Consider the following 16,430-nt stretch of genomic DNA (forward strand, 5'->3'; position numbering starts at 1 on the left):
ACCCCTGGCAGTGTGTTCCACGCACGTACCACCCTGTGTGAAAAAAACCTGCCTCTGACATTCCCCCCATACTTTACTCCCAACACTTTAAACTTATGCCCCCTTGTATTAGCCATTTCCACCCAGGAAAGGTCTTTGGCTGAACACTTTATTTATGCCACTTATCATCTTGTTCATATCTATTAAGTTACTTCTTATCTTCCTTCTCTCCAAAGAGAAACTTCCTATCTCACTCAACCTATCCTCATAAACTATGCTTTCTAATCCAGACATCATCCTGGTAAATCTCCTCTGCACCCTCTTTAAAGCTTCCACATCATTCCCATAATGAGGCCACCAGAAACGAACAAACAGAAACCTAGAGAACTATTGTTTTCATTTATTTACAACCGACCAGGGTGATTTCTATCATGACATGTCAACTAAATTCATGCTCTCTATAGGGATGGTCACTTTTGGTGATGGTTTTTATTTGCTCATTGCAGAAGAATATTTCCAAAAGCCATTTAGTAATGAAGCCTTTTGGGGAGGCTCATTTGTAAGCTTGTCATCATGTGATTCTAATAATTCTACCTCAACTATAAAGAGATTAGCTTTGTTTGTCACATGTACATTGAAACATGCAGTGAAATGCACCATTTGCATCAGCCACAAACATAATCTAAGGATGTGCTAAGGATATCTTTCATGCTTCCAGCGGCAACATAACATGCCCACATCTTACTAACCTGTACATCTTTGGAATGTGGGAAGAAACCAGAGCACCTGGAGGAATTGCACATGGTCACAAGGAAACATGCAAATTCCTTATAGACCATAACAGGAATCCCAGTCACTGGTGCTTTTAAGCTTTATGATAGCCACTAAGATACAGCATCACCCATTTTGTCAAACTTCACCTCATTTACCATCTTGGCAATGTTAATATAGATAAATTTTCAGGTTTGTAAGCTCGCAGGAGTCATGTACACACTGGCCAAAATGTCTTCCAAAGCTCATTCAATGTTGTACGGGGTTGCACTACCCAAAGAGGTACTTATGTAGTCTACGGCTATCTTGTTTTCTACCTTTTCCAGTTTTCTGGACTGACTGCTTTGTCATCGGTGAGAGACTCCAAAATGACACGTGGTGCACACTTCATGTGATTTTTTCAACACAGTAGTCACACCTTGCTTCATGCTTTGCAACAATCAGTTGGAATGGGAGTTGGCGGAGGAGAGGGGTGGGGGTGGCAGCAGCAGCAAAAACTTTAGCTTCATGTTGGCAGTCACGACAAGCATTGATAACAATGAACAAGGTGTTTACTGTCCAGATTATTCCCCACAAAATATTGTCCAATGAAAAGGCAAAGGAAATGTATAACCCAAACTCAGAAAAGCAGTATCATCACCCAAGTGTTTTCTCAGATAACCACATCATTGGAATATTGGTCTTCAAAACACTCAGATTCTCCACATGATCCATTTTAAGTTTACATGATCCTCTATATTGCCTTCAAGAAGAATATTGTGATCTTTAGCTATCTTAAAACGGAAGCAGTTTTCTCATCCTTGGGATGAACTTTTGTGAGGGGTCTCCTCTTCCAAAGGAACCCATCCTATTATTCTTAAACACAGAAAATAGTCAATCGTCGGAGTGGCAGGAGCAAAAGATGGCACCAGAGGTTTTTGTGGATGTGGCCAGGTCATCCACAATATAGTTTAAATCTCCTGTTCTCATGTCTTTTTTATCCTATTCAAGATGACTGAGACCCTGTTGCAGTCCCTGATCTACAGTTGCGCTCAAACTACATTCCTCATAGGTAGTGGGTTCTTGCTCTTGGAACTCGCCAAGTGGCTTATGTTTCGGGATCTCCAGGAGTGGTTTCAGGATCTTCAGGGTGCAGCCTTGTTGATGACCCGATTCCTCACCGATGTCACCAACTGAAGCGTCGCATTAGATCAGAAAATCGAGACAGTGGCCACAGCTGCTGGAAGCCTCTGCACTTGAGCAATCTCTCTCTCTCGATGGTGAGAAAAAGCATGCTGGTTCTCAAGTCAGGAGAACTTAAATAAGCAATGCTGCAGATTATAACATTGAAACGGCAAGCAGTTGGTCTCATCTTTCGCTGTAGCAAGACTGATATCTCTCCTGCGATGAGAGAGAGAGCCTTTTTAGTTGTCAAAGTGTTGGGATAGACAGTAGTTTTGGATGAACTCTAAATCTAGTCTCTGGAGGCTCGCTATTGTTTGCATGATGGGTGATGAGGGGGATTGATGCTTTTGTTGGAACAAGTGGGGGTAAAGATAAGGGGGATTGATGCTTTTGCTGCTTGTGCATGGGAGAGGGATGCTTTGGCGTTCTAATGTTTTTCTGTCATTCATTATTGTTTTTTTTCTCTGCTTTGTGGATGTCTGCAAAGAATAAGAATTTCAGGTTGTATACTGTATACATTCTCTGATATTAAATGGAACCATTGATTTATTTCAGGTTTTTGGAAAATTTTGCTGCCTCCACCAACAAAATAAATGTAATACAGGATTGCACATTTCTTGTAACAACATATTGGTACTTTCAAAAGATTCATCACCCCTTAACATTCTTTCCAATTAAACCTTGCCAATAACAGTTTCATTTTAAAAAAATTTATTGAGACACAGTGCAGAGTAAGCTCTTTGAGCCGTGCCACCCAACAATCCCCCAATTTAATCCTAGCCTCATCACAAGGCAACTTACAATGGCCAATCCACCCACCAACCTGGACTGTGGGAGGAAACCCATGCAGTCACAGGGAGAACATACTAGCTCCTTACATGCAGCAGCAAGAAACGAACCCAGGTCACTTGGTACTGTAAAGTGCTGTGCTAACCAATACTGTATACATTCTCTGATATTAAATGGAACCTGGATCATCACCAAACTTGGGGGTGCATGCAACAGAGTAGGGTCTTTTAATTAATAAACCTATTCCATTCTGCCTTGTAATATACTAAGTACTTCCAAGGATAAGTCTTTGGACACTAACTTTCATTTTGTCCGTGTTGTTAACTGGGGCGAATGCTCTCCTCTTTCATTCCTACCAGTTATGTTCAGTTTAGTATCAATAGTTACAGTATCCTGTGATCTTTTTTTAGATTAGTTGCAGCAATATTCAAGAAATAATTGGGAGAAAGTGGTTCACCAAATGAGCAGAGATAGACACACCTTTGTAGAGTGAACAAAGCCCTGCAAGTCAGTATGCAGAGTTGAAGGAGTCAAAAGCATTAAAGCAGATGCATGTAAGTCATATGCTCACAAACAGGAATTCCTGTACAAAAACAGAGTGCTAGAAGAGCTTAATAGCCGGCCGGTGATGTAGTGGCATCTGCACCAGACTTCGAGGCAAGTTGTCCCAGCTTTGAATCCGGTTGGTTCGTCACACACTTTCTGTCTGTGCTGGGTTGAGCATTGAGCTAGCAACTCGGCCTTGTCAAAAACGGACATGTTAAAGAAACAGCAAGGTTGCCACCCAATGTGCCTCAAGGTGTGGAGAGGAAAAACACAGAAGAGCACAATGAATCAAGCAGCATCTGTGAAGGCAACAGGTATACTAAGTCAATGTTTCAGATCAGGCCCTGATCACCTATTGGGTTCTCTCAGTGTTCTGTTTCTGTTCTATGTTCCAGTTTCTGCATTATCTTTTGTCTTTAATGCCTGTACAATATTTTGAAAACAATTAGGCAAGTAAAACATAGCTTTGGCCTCAGTTATTTATATTTGTTTTTTCTATGGTATGACTTTAATTTTGCCAATAGATAGATAGAGAAAGATGTCTGAGAGTCCTCTCTTTAAAGATGGCTGTGAGTATGTAATCATATATTTTATTTAAACCACCATGATAAATATGTGGTAATGTTGTGTAAGTGCATACATTTTATCATTTAGGTGAAATTTGGTTGAAGCTTCATTAAAATTAAAACATTAATATTTTAGTCATCTTGATTGTCCAGTTAAGATGTATAATCAGCAGAATATGAGATTCTGATTGTTATTTTTGTAAATGAATTTAGTTGTGAATCATATTACAACATTGAAATAGCCCTGCCTGAAGAATTGAATGTGAATTTAAGTGACAAAAATATAGAAGAGATTAACAGAATGACATTTATGTATGTTGTACTAGTTCTGTCACTGGACGCTTCAGCTCTGCTGTCTGGAACCTGATATTTACTATCCAATCGAATGTCATGGACTAAAGCAGAGAAATTTGACAAGTTGTTGGGAATTTCCAGTTGAACAGTTTTTGGCCAAAATTCCTTTGCGTTGACCTGAAAGGAAAAAAAGTTACAAGAATTGGTTTCTTATTTTTTTAATTCAATTTCAGCTACCAAAAAGTGTACTTCCCTTTTGAAATCAAGAAAATTTAGACATAACTCATTCTCCTTATCAAATCAAAATAAGTAACTATGGATACAAGAGATTTTGCCAATGCTGGAAGCAGAGGTCACAGGGGATTGGGGAGGCAGGAGCAGTGAGAGTGGGTCTCACTGAACTCCCGTCGAAGAGAAGATTTAAACTTCTTCAGGTTATATGCTAAGAATGCATTACCTTTCACAAATAATTATGAATCTTGTAATGTGTTGGATATTTCAGTAATATTTGAGTAATCTTGTGTGTGTATGTATATATATAGTTTGATTAAATATTGTTGTTCATTTAAATAATTAGTTATGGGTTTTATGTAAAAATATGTCAATTGCATACGTCATCACGCCAAAACACAATACGTGGACACCTCACAAAGTAAACTTGAAATTAGACCTGCACTTTTGGACTCCTGTGCATCCCTTTGAATTAGTTTAACGTTTTGAAGTTACAGAACATAACAGATCTCCACAACATATTGCTGTACCGTGGTAACTTTTGGAACTGTTACAGACCTTATAAGAGGAACTTTACACTCATGATTATGTGGCTAAGCATAACTCCAATACCATATTCAAGTTTGCTGATGTAGGTCTAATCAAAGATAGTGATGAATCAGCGTACAGGAGGGAGACTGAAAATCTGGCTGAGTGGTATCATAACTACAACCTCTCACTCAATGTCATCAAGACCAAGGAAAATTGTAGACTTCAGGAGAGGGAAACCAGAGGTCCTTAAGCCAATCCTCATCAGAATATCAGAGGTGGAGAGGGTTAGCAACTTTAAATTCATAGATAATCTGCCCAACACATAAGTGCAATGGTGAAGAAAGTATTTCATGCATCAACTTCCTGAGGAGTTTGCGGCGATTCAGTGCGACACTTAAAACTTTGACAAACTTCTATAGTGTAGTGGATAGTTATTGAATGGCTGCATCACAGCCTGGTATGGAAACACCATTGCCTTTGATTGGAAAATCCGACAAAAAGTACTGGGTTTGGCCCAGCGCACCACAGGTAAGGCCCTCCCAATCATTGAGCATACCTGCATAAATGCTGTCTCAAGAAAGCAGCATCCATCATCAGTGATCTCTACCATCAGGGATCCCCCACTATCCAAGACATGCTCTTTTCTCACTGCTGCCATCAGATAGAAAGTACAAAAGCCTCAGGACTCACACCACCAGGTTCAAGAACAGTCACTAGCCCTCAACCAGTAGGCTCTTGAACAAGAGGGGATAACTTTACTCAATTTCACTTGCCCTATCATTGAAATATTCCCACAACCTATGGACTCACTTTCAAGGACTTTTCAATTCATGTTCTCAATATTTATTGCTTAATTATTTGTTATTATTATTTCAAAGACAGGTGTGAAAAAAGGGCCTATAGGATCATTGGGGACCTGAGTCACCCCAACCACGGTCTGTCCCAGCTGCTACCGTCTGGGAAACGGTACCGCAGCATAAAAGCCAGGACCAACAGGCTTCTGGACTGCTTCCTCCACCAGGCCATCAGACTGATTAACTCACACTGATTTGAGTGTATTTCTATGTTGCATTGATTGTTCTATTTATTATAAATTATTATAACTTACTATGATTACACACTGCACATTTAGACGGAGAGGTAACGTAAAGATTTTTACTCCTCATGTATTTAAAGGATGTTAGAAATAAAGTCATTTCATTCCATTTCATTTCATTTTCATTTCTTTTCAATTCATTTCATTTCTTTTTGTCCTCATTCTCTCATTATTTATTGCTTGGGAGGGTGGAGCGAGGCTCACATGTGAGGGGGACAAACGCAGTGTTATAAAACATGTGAGCTAGAGGAAAGTGCTGCACTTTATTGTGTTTTTCTTATTCTGTTCTTTATGCTTATTGTGTCTGTACGGGGCATCTGATCCAGAGTAACAATAATTTGTTCTCCTTTACATTTGTGTACATGAATGACAATAAACATTCTTGAATGTTGCTCAAAAAATTAAGTACTTTTAGCTCACTACAAACACCAATTTCTTTCTCTTGATGAAAGGTTCTTCAGCTCAGCAGGAAGACAAAGATATCTGAATAACTCTTTCAAACAGCTCGAATATTCCTTTAATTGTTCTCTGGACAATACTAGCTTTTTCCATTGAAGTTGGGTGAGACAACAAGTAGAAGTCATAGGTTAAGGGTGAAAGGTGAAATGTTTAAGCGTAACATGAGGGAGAACTTCGTCACTCGGAGGGTGCTGTCAGCGCAACTGGTGGATGTGGGGTCAATTTCAACACTTAAAAGAAATTTGGATAAATACATGGATGAGATGGGTAAGGAGGACTATGGTCCAGGTGCAGGTCGATGGTAGTAGGCAGATTAATTATCCGCCACAGACTAGAAGGGCCAAAGGGCCTGTTTCTGTGCTGTAGTGTTCTTCTATACCAAACCTTAGTATATTCAGTGAGGCCAGGAGTAGAAATAACTAATTTGAACTTACCTCCAGGATATATGTTCCAGGCAACAGAAGCCTATAATATTCTCCAAGTTTATTAGTTTTAAAAGGAATGAGGTTTTCCCTGCCGCGCACCTTGATAACTGCATCTTTAATTGGTTGATCATGAACATCCAGGACTTGTCCTTTCACACCTATACAAATAGAAATAATTTAAAAATAAAATTATAAAACTATTTTAATCTATATAGAATGGGCAAGATCAACTTAACCACAATGGATTTCAACCATTTATGTGGAGGTGTGTTCGGTAGGAAAGCAATAAACCTTTTAGATGAGTGTTTGGTTCAATATTAGAAACGAATGAACACAACCCAAACATTAAGTTGTGCTTGGACCCAACCCAAACCCAAGCACTTACAGTATATATTTGAGGTAACCACTCCAATCTGATGTAGCCACAGTACCAGCTACGTATTATTTGGAATCCTCCAAACTAATTATTTTATAATTGCAAAATCATGTATGGTTCAGGTACAACATCATGAATTAGTTATTCAATAGTATAGTGATCAGTTTTAGGTCCCATATCTAAAGAAGCATACGCTGGCATTGGAGGAGGTCCAGAGTTTTCTTGTTTACAACAATGAATCCAGGAATGGAAGGGTTAACATATGGGGAGCACTTGGGCCTATACTCACCAGAGTTTAGAAGACTAAGGAGGGATCTCATTGAAATCTATCAAATGATGAAAGACCTGGATAGTGAGGATGCAGAGAGGATGTTTCCAATAGTGGGAGGGCATATAGGACCAGAGGGCACAGCCTCAGAATGCAAGGAAGTCCTTACAGAGAGAGATGAGGAGGAATTTCTTTAATCAGAGTGTGGTAAATCTGTGGAATACATTGTCACAGATGGTTGTGGAGGCAAAGTCACTTGATTTAAAGTGGAGGTTGATAGGTTCTTGATTAGTAAGGGCGTTAACATTACAGGGAGAAGGGAGGATGGTGTAGTTGAGAGGCATAATAAATCAGCCATGACAGAATAGGGGAGGAAACTCGGTGGGCTGAATTACTTAATTCTGCTCCTATATTTTATGATCTTAATTTAACTTGTACATGATTGAGTCTCAACATGCAAAGAATGAGTCAATCTACAGCTCTGGAAAGCATCCCTCTAGAAGCACACACCTTGCTGAGATAATTTTCTGTGTTTTCTCATTTTAAATCTATTCTAATTCTACAATTAAGAAATAAGTTGTCATGGTCCCGTCTGGCAATTCCCCACCCTGCCATTTGCCTCAAGATTTGGGCCTCGATCGCCTCATTTAGATTCCAATGATTCCCAAGTACCACTAACTACACGCACCTGCTTCCCATCATACGGCAGGATAAAAACCCTGCAACCACAACAAGAAGCTGCCAGTTTGTTGGTTGACTCTTGTGAGAGTAAACCTTGTTTCCTATTCCTGAGAACTGTTAGTTCTAAGTTTCGCATTGGCTCCTGGATATTGACTCCCCGTTCGCGGAGGGGCTACGCCTAACAACTCTGCCTCAGCATCTGTGTCCTGCACTTGGGATCATCCACAGCCATGTCCTTGCAATGTAAGTATAAAGTTGGAGAAACAGAATTAATGATCAAAAGTACAAACTGTAGCCAGTGCTCAGGTCATTGCAGTGGGGATCTGTCTGCTGTGCCACTGAATCAGAGAGCTCAAGACGCCAGTCTGCAGATGCTTGAAATCTGGAGCAAATGCACAAAATACCGAAGGAAACTCTGCAGGTTCGCCTTGGCTTTCTGTATGCTGCTGTAGTGAGCTTAACTTCTCTAATTGTGTGAATGTTAAGGAGGGTGATGGGCCAAAGGCCCTGTTCTGTGGTGTAGTGTTCTATGGCTCTCCTATACCAAAACCCAGCATATTCAGTGAGGCTGGGTACAGTTAGTGGGCGAGGCTATTTGCTTCTGATCTCCCTGCTGCATCGGATTCAAAGTATCTCTAGTTAATCTGTTTTGTACCTTACCATATTTAATTTTTACACTTTGTTTACATGTAATCCATCTGTAAACTTCATCCTTACTTTCATAAGTTACTATGTGTTTTGTGTGTTATCTATACTACAATGCTTTACACCCTGGTTTGGAGAGACTGTTTTCTCGTTTGGTGGTATACATGTATATAGTTAAATGACTATAGACTTGACTTGATTTGACTGGCAGTAGCTTTTCCACTGCTGCTGTAGTACCCTTGGATGGTGAACAGAATGTGTAGACATTTAACTTTAACTCAGAGTGCCTCTCCATAGAGGAGGTAAATAGATCATTATGATCTCGTGTAGTGTAAAACTTTATTTTGCATGCCATCCATACAGATCATTTCACAACATCAGCACACTGATGTTGTACAAATGAAACACGAAGTGTTACTGTTACAGAGAAAGTGTACTGCAGGCAGACAATAAAGTGTCAGTCCTGACTTGCTGAGTGCTTCTTAAAATTCCAGATCGTGTGTTGCATTTTGCCTCTTCTGTCAGCATTCCCATGTTAGTTCATTTATTTATTGAGCTACAACATGGAATAGGCCCTTCAAGCCGTGCAGCCCAGCAATCCCCCAATTTAATCCCAGCCTAATTATGGGACAAGCTACAATGACCAATTAACCTACCAACATGTACGTCTTTGGACTGTGGGAGGAAACCGGAGCACCTGGAGGAAACCCACGCTGTCATGGGGAGAACATAGAAAGTCCTTGCAGGCAGTGGCGGGAATTGAACCCAAGTCGCTTGTACTGTAAAGTATTGTGCGAACCTCTCTGCACCATGCCGCCACATTCAGAGTGGTTTCTGGCCAATTAACTTAAATCTCTGGAGGTGGAGCCAATCAAACAGCCTTTTAACGGGAAGGTTCCTAGAATCAGGCTGTTAGATCAATGGAACAGGAAGAAGGAATGGGATGCACCCTCTATAACCCCACCCCACAGTCCATACTCGGAGCTCCTCATCACAGCGCTGAGCCATCTCTTTGCAACCCATCTAAGACTCAAACTTTGATGGAGCCACTCCACAGCCAGCAGTGGAGTGATTCAGCACTGGATTTGTACCAGTTCCATACACAGTAGCACGTCTGCCCTATAATGACTCCTTTTGGCACTCAACTCTGCTGAGAAGTCATCCTGTGCAATAAACAAGGTATTAAGTACATTAAGTTATATTCCAGCTGGTTATAATATTATTTGAGTTAAAATATGAGACGGGGGGGCGGCGGGGAGGGTGGGGTGTGAGCCAATGTTTGATTCCATTTCACCGATTAAAGCTTCTGCTGTTGTCCAATTAAAGCGACACGGGAAATTGAAACTTCGAGGCAAAAGCGGAAGACGAGTGCCGGCTGCCTGCCTTCGGATCGCTGATGGGATCTCTCTGCTGCCACAGAAGGGAGCCTATGAGGTCAGTCACTATGCCTGGAGGATGTTACCAAGGTTTTTCTGCATTTTAAGTACGGATTTAGACGATGGACTTTTTTAGTCATAGTTTTTTATATTCGGTGTTTATCACGGGTGCGTTCTTGTTTTTTAGTGCGGGGGAGGGGATTTGGAGTGAATGGTCTTGTGCCATTTTGTGTGTGGAGAGGGGGGTCTGGGGTCGATGCTCTTGTTGCGCTTTGTTAGTTTGTGCGGGGAGAGGGGGATTTGGAGGCCAATGTTCTTTTCTCATTTTGTGCGGGGGAGGGGGTTTGGGGATTGATGTTCTTGTTGCATTCTTGTTCACTTCTTTATCTGGGGAAAGGGGTATTTGGAGGTCGATGTTCTTATTGCATTTTGTGCGGGGAAGAGGGTTTGGCGGTTGATGATCACGTTGCTGTTCTTTTTTTCTTGGTTTCATGGCCATCTGGAGAAGGAGAATCTCAGAGTTGTATATTTTTGTAATAAATTAACCCATAATCTTTGAAAATATCATGCTCTTCAGAGCTCCAGCCAGTGAAGATCAGTAGCTCCGAAGCTGACATTGAAAAATACTGCAGACAATGCTGAATGCTGTGATGATTTTGTCCTTTACGCATCAAAGCAAATATTATTAGCACAAATAGTACAAGATACAGCACAAACCTAAATGGACAAGATTGAAGAAATTAACCAGGGAAATCTTATTGTCATTCCAGAAGTCCTTCAGTGTGTCTGGTGGTGGATTCATACAACATGACATCTCCACAGTTAGTTCGAAACACTGTGCCTGAACATAGTTGAAGTCTTGCATTCCACCTAAGGAAAAGGGTTATAGTTTAGATAAAGTACTCTTATGGCCCAAATTTAAACTTTGACCCTGCCAATGAAGAACACATCTACCCGAGCTGCTGACTCACAGCATCAAAGACAACACACACACAGAAAATGCTGGAGGAACTCAGCAGGTCAGGCAGCGTCTGTGGAAAAGATTAAACAGTTGACATTGTGGGTTGGGGACCCTTCTTCAGGACTGGAAAGGAAGGGGAGAAGTCAGCATAGAAGGTGGAGGGGAGGAAGAAGTACAAGGTGGTAGGTGATAGGTGAAACCAGGAGAGGGGAAGGCAGAGAAAGAGCTGGGAAGTTGATTGGTGAAGGAGCTAAAGGGCTGGAGAAGAGGGAATCTGATAGGAGAAGACAGAAGATCATGGAAGAAAGGGGAGGGAGGGAGAACTGTAGGGAGGTGATGGGCAGGTTAGGTGATAAAGCAAGAAAGGAAAACGGGAATGGGGGGGGTGACAATTACTGAAAGCTTGATTCATTGATGTTAATGCCATTAAGTTGGAGGCTACCCAGATGGAATACAAGGTGTTGCTCCACCAACTTGAGAGTGGCCTCATCGTGGCAGTAGAGGAGGCCATGGACTGACATGTTGGAGTGGGAAGTAGAATTGAAAAGTGTGACCACCGGGAGATCCCGCTTTATGTGGCAGGTGGAGCAAAGGTGTTAAAGACCCTGGTTCAATCTGGACATCAGATACTGCCTGTCTGCAGTTTACATAGGTTTCTCCCGGTTGCTCCAGCATCTTTCCGAATATGAAGGATTTGTAAGTTTGCAGGTTAACTGGCCACTATAAATTATGCCCCATTGTGAAGGAGAGTGGATAGGTGAATATAGAGAATGTGGAATCAGAAACACAAGAGATTCTGCAAATGCTAGAATTCCAGAGTAACACACACACAATATTGGAGGAAGTCAGCAGTTTAGGCAGCATCTATGGAGGGCAATGAACAATCAACATTTTGAGCAGAGACCCTTCATCAGGACTGGAATATCCTACATAAAGTAGCGGATACAGCCCAGTCCATCATGAGTACAGCACTCTCAGCCATTGAGTACATCGACAAGAAACAGTACCAGGAAAGCAGCATCCATCATCAGGTATCCTCATAAACCAGGACATGCTCTCTTCTGGCTGCTGCCATCAGGAAGAAGCTACAGGAGCCTCAAGACTCTCACCACCAGGTTCAGGAAGAGTTACTAACCCTCAACCATCAGGCTCCTGAACCAAAGGGGATAACTTTAATCAACTTCACTTGCCCCATCATTGAAATGTTCCCACAACCAATGGACTCATTTTCAAAGACTTCATCTCATGTTCTTGATATTTATTGCTTAGTTGTTATTATTATTTTTTCCTTTTGTATTTGCACAATGTGTTGTCTTCTGCACTCCGGTGGAACACCCCAGTTGGGCGGTCTTTCATTGATTCTGTTATGGTTATTATTCTACAGATTTATTGAGTATGCCCACAAGAAAATAAATCTCAGGGTTGTATATACTGACATATATGGACTTTGATATTAAATTTACCTTGAACTTTGACTTGTCTAAATAAGCGGCTGCCCCAATTAACCATCAGCTCAATTAACCGGAATCTACTGTATTCAAAGGTGGTTACCTTAAGTGCCATGGGTGTAGTTGCTTGACCCAGTGACAGAAGTAACTGCAGAGGCTGGAATTTCGAGCATGAAAAAACAAATTCTGGAAAAACTCAGACAAAAAAGTGATTCTGCAGATGCTGGAAATCTTGCGCAACACAAAGAAACTACTGGTGAACCTCAGTAGGCCAGGCAAGGTATCAAGCTGACTATTTAATTTTGTCTATAATACTGCTGGAGTTTCTCCAGCGTTTGTTGCATGTTGCTGGGAGAACTCAGCAAGTCGAGCAGTAGTTGTGGAGCAAAGGAATGGTCAGATTTCAACCTGCTGCCAGCTTGCTCTATTGGGATGAATGTTGTGGGTGTTTTCTGAAATGGACCCTTGGTGCCATGATAGCATAACAGTTAGCATGATGCTATTACAGCATGGGGTGTTGGAGTTTGGAGTTCAATTCCGGCATCATCTGTAAGGAGTTTAACCGTTCTCCCCGTGGAATGTGTGGGTTTTCTCCGGGTGCTGTGGCTTTCTCCCACACTCCAAGGACATACTGGTTAGTAGGTTAATTGGTCATTGTAATTTGTCCTGTGATTAAGCTAGAGTTAAATCTGGGGTCGCTGGGTGGCACAGGTCGAAGGGCTGGAAGGGTCTATTCTGCGCTCTATCTCAACAAATAAATATCTAAATCAGGCCTGGACTCATTTCAAGCACACAGCAGGGTTGCCTAAAGAAAATTAAGAGTGGTCATGTACAGTATATACCCAAACAAATTCTGAAACACCCCCTTTATCGTTCCGTGTAGGTCAATAAAAGGAAAATCTATCAATATTTATTTATATATTTGTTCTGAAATACTTGTTTAAAAATAACATGTAGAGACAAGGATTAAAAGTGAGGAAACTTCCGTTCAAACACCTCCCATTATTGTTCACGTTTATATCAAGTTAAGAACAACTCGATGCCACTTAGAAATAATTATTTGCATATAGTTTACCTTCCAAAGAATACCACTCAGCTCCAATGGTAATTCCATCCTTAAAAAATTGCGTATATGTACATTCATCTCCAAAGTACATTCCTTCATGGCTATAAGAGAAGTTCTTTGCAAGATAAACGAAGACATCATTGTCAGGGCATATGCTGTTCCCTTTGGAGTTGGAGAAATTTGCAGAGAGACATAAACCAGAGTTAGCATGACCATTCCAACACAAAACCTCAATTAACATAATGGTGAGTTTCATCTCTCTTTGTCATTCCTTTACAAGGCATGAGAAATGCTTGCAAAGCTGGGATTTATTGCCTGAACACTAACAGTGTGGCTTGCTCATTAAATTCCAAGTAGGTTAAATTTTTATTGCTATAGTCCTTAAAGTAGTATTTAGTGATAAGAAGTCATATGCAGGCACATCCTTTCAGTGAAGGAACCCCATTCCCAATAGGGTTTTGAAACAGATCACTGGTTTTATGACCAACATGGTTTGTCGTAAATTATTTTTTATTCCATATTATATAATTAATAATGTAAATTCCCCCTCTGTATTCTTTAGATTTCTTCCTTGTTTGTTCAACTGGCTAGGTAACGTTCCTTTAATCTGTCATGTTTGGGACTTTGTTTATGTTCAATGAGTTGATTCTCCAGACTATTGGATATTATTTATTACGAAGACCATAAGGCACAGGAGCAGAATTAGGCCATTTGGCCCATCGAGCTTGCTTCGCCTTTCAATCATGGCTGATCCTTTTCTCCCCTCCTCATTCCCCAGCCTTCTCACCGTAACCTTTGGTGCTATGTTCAATCAAAAACCTATCAACCTCTGCTTTAAACACCCAACAACTTGGCCTCCACAGCTGCTTGTGGTAACAAATTCCACAAATTCACCACCCTCTGGCTAACAAAATTTCTCCAATTCTCTGTTTTAAATGGATGCCTTTCTATCCTGAGGCTGTGCCCTCTTGCCCTAGACACCCCCCCCCATGGGAAACATCCTTTCCACATCTATTCTGCCTAGTCCTTTCAATATTCAAATGGATTCAATAAAATCCACCCCCCCATCCTTCCAAATTCCAGAGCATTCAAACTTTCCTCATTTGATAACCCTTTCATTCCCAGAATCACCCTTGTGAATCTCCTCTGAACCTTCTCCAATGCCAGCATATCTTTTAGATGAGGAGCCCAAAACTTCACAATACTCAAGGTGAGGCCTCACCAGTGCCTTATAAAGCCTCAGCATCACATCCTTGCTCTTGTATTCTAGACCTCTTGAAATGAATGCTAACATTGTACTTGCCTTCCTCACCACTGACTCTGCAAGTTAACCTTTAGGGTTTTCTGCACAAGGACTCCCAAATTCCTTTGCATCTCAAATTTTTGGATTTTCTCCCCATTTAGAAAATAGTCTGCACATTTATTTCTTCTACCAAAATGCATTACCATGCATTTTCCAACATTGCATTTAATTTGCCACTTTCTTGCCCATTCTCCTAATCTGTCTAAATCCTTCTGCAGCCTACTTGTTTCCTCAATACTACCTGCCCCTCCACCATTCTTCGTATCTGAAGGTTCTGAACTTAAAGAGGGGTAACTTTGAAGGTATGAGACGTGAATTAGCTAAGATAGACTGGCAAATGACACTTAAAGGATTGACGGTGGATATGCAATGGCAAGCATTTAAAGGTTGCATGGATGAATTACAACAATTGTTCATCCCAGTTTGGCAAAAGAATAAATCAAGGAAGGTAGTGCACCCGTGGCTGACAAGAGAAATTAGGGATAGTATCAATTCCAAAGAAGTAGCATACAAATTAGCCAGAGAAAGTGGCTCACCTGAGGACTGGGAGAAATTCAGAGTTCAGCAGAGGAGGACAAAGGGCTTAATTAGGAAGGGGAAAAAAGATTATGAGAGAAAACTGGCAGAGAACATAAAAACGGACTGTAAAAGCTTTTATAGATATGTAAAAAGGAAAAGACTGATAAAGACAAATGTAGGTCCCCTGCAGACAGAAACAGGTGAATTGATTATGGGGAGCAAGGACATGGCAGACCAATTGAATAATTACTTTGGTTCTGTCTTCACTAAGGAGGACATAAATAATCTTCCAGAAATAGTAAGGGACAGAGGGTCCAGTGAGATGGAGGAACTGAGTGAAATACATGTTACAGTAGGGAAGTGGTGTTAGGTAAATTGAAGGGATTGAAGGCAGATAAATCCCCAGGGCCAGATGGTCTGCATCCTAGAGTGCTTAAGGAAGTAGCCCAAGAAATAGTGGATGCATTAGTAATAATTTTTCAAAACTCGTTAGATTCTGGACTAGTTCCTGAGGATTGGAGGGTGGCTAATGTAACCCCACTTTTTAAAAAAGGAGGGAGAGAGAAACCGGGGAATTATAGACCGGTTAGCCTAACGTCGGTGGTGGGGAAACTGCTGGAGTCAGTTATCAAGGATGTGATAACAGCACATTTGGAAAGCGGTGAAATGATCGGACAAAGTCAGCATGGATTTGTGAAAGGAAAATCATGTCTGACGAATCTCATAGAATTTTTTGAGGATGTAACTAGTAGAGTGGATAGGGGAGAACCAGTGGATGTGGTATATTTGGATTTTCAAAAGGCTTTTGACAAGGTCCCACACAGGAGATTAGTGTGCAAACTTAAAGCACATGGTATTGGGGGTAAGGTATTGGTGTGGGTGGAGAATTGGTTAGCAGACAGGAAGCAAAGAGTGGGAATAAACGGGACCTTTTCA

The 16,430-nt window shown here is 41.0% G+C and overlaps 1 protein-coding gene across 1 annotated transcript in view; it reads right to left on the minus strand.

The window, feature by feature from the left end:
- Positions 1-2,327: 2,327 nt before the first annotated feature.
- The window catches only part of LOC134352303 (carboxypeptidase M-like), a 73,857-nt gene continuing 59,754 nt past the window's right edge, over positions 2,328-16,430 (minus strand). The window contains exons 6-9 of the mRNA XM_063059598.1: positions 13,682-13,834; positions 10,915-11,067; positions 6,861-7,009; positions 2,328-4,286 (exon numbers count right to left, since the gene is read on the minus strand). Coding sequence (XP_062915668.1) covers positions 4,041-4,286; positions 6,861-7,009; positions 10,915-11,067; positions 13,682-13,834 — 701 coding nt within the window. The 3' untranslated portion in view covers positions 2,328-4,040. The remainder of the gene's footprint in view (positions 4,287-6,860; positions 7,010-10,914; positions 11,068-13,681; positions 13,835-16,430) is intronic.

The sequence above is a fragment of the Mobula hypostoma genome, chromosome 9 (assembly GCF_963921235.1).
Source record: "Mobula hypostoma chromosome 9, sMobHyp1.1, whole genome shotgun sequence".
Classification (NCBI taxonomy): Eukaryota; Metazoa; Chordata; class Chondrichthyes; order Myliobatiformes; family Myliobatidae; genus Mobula; species Mobula hypostoma.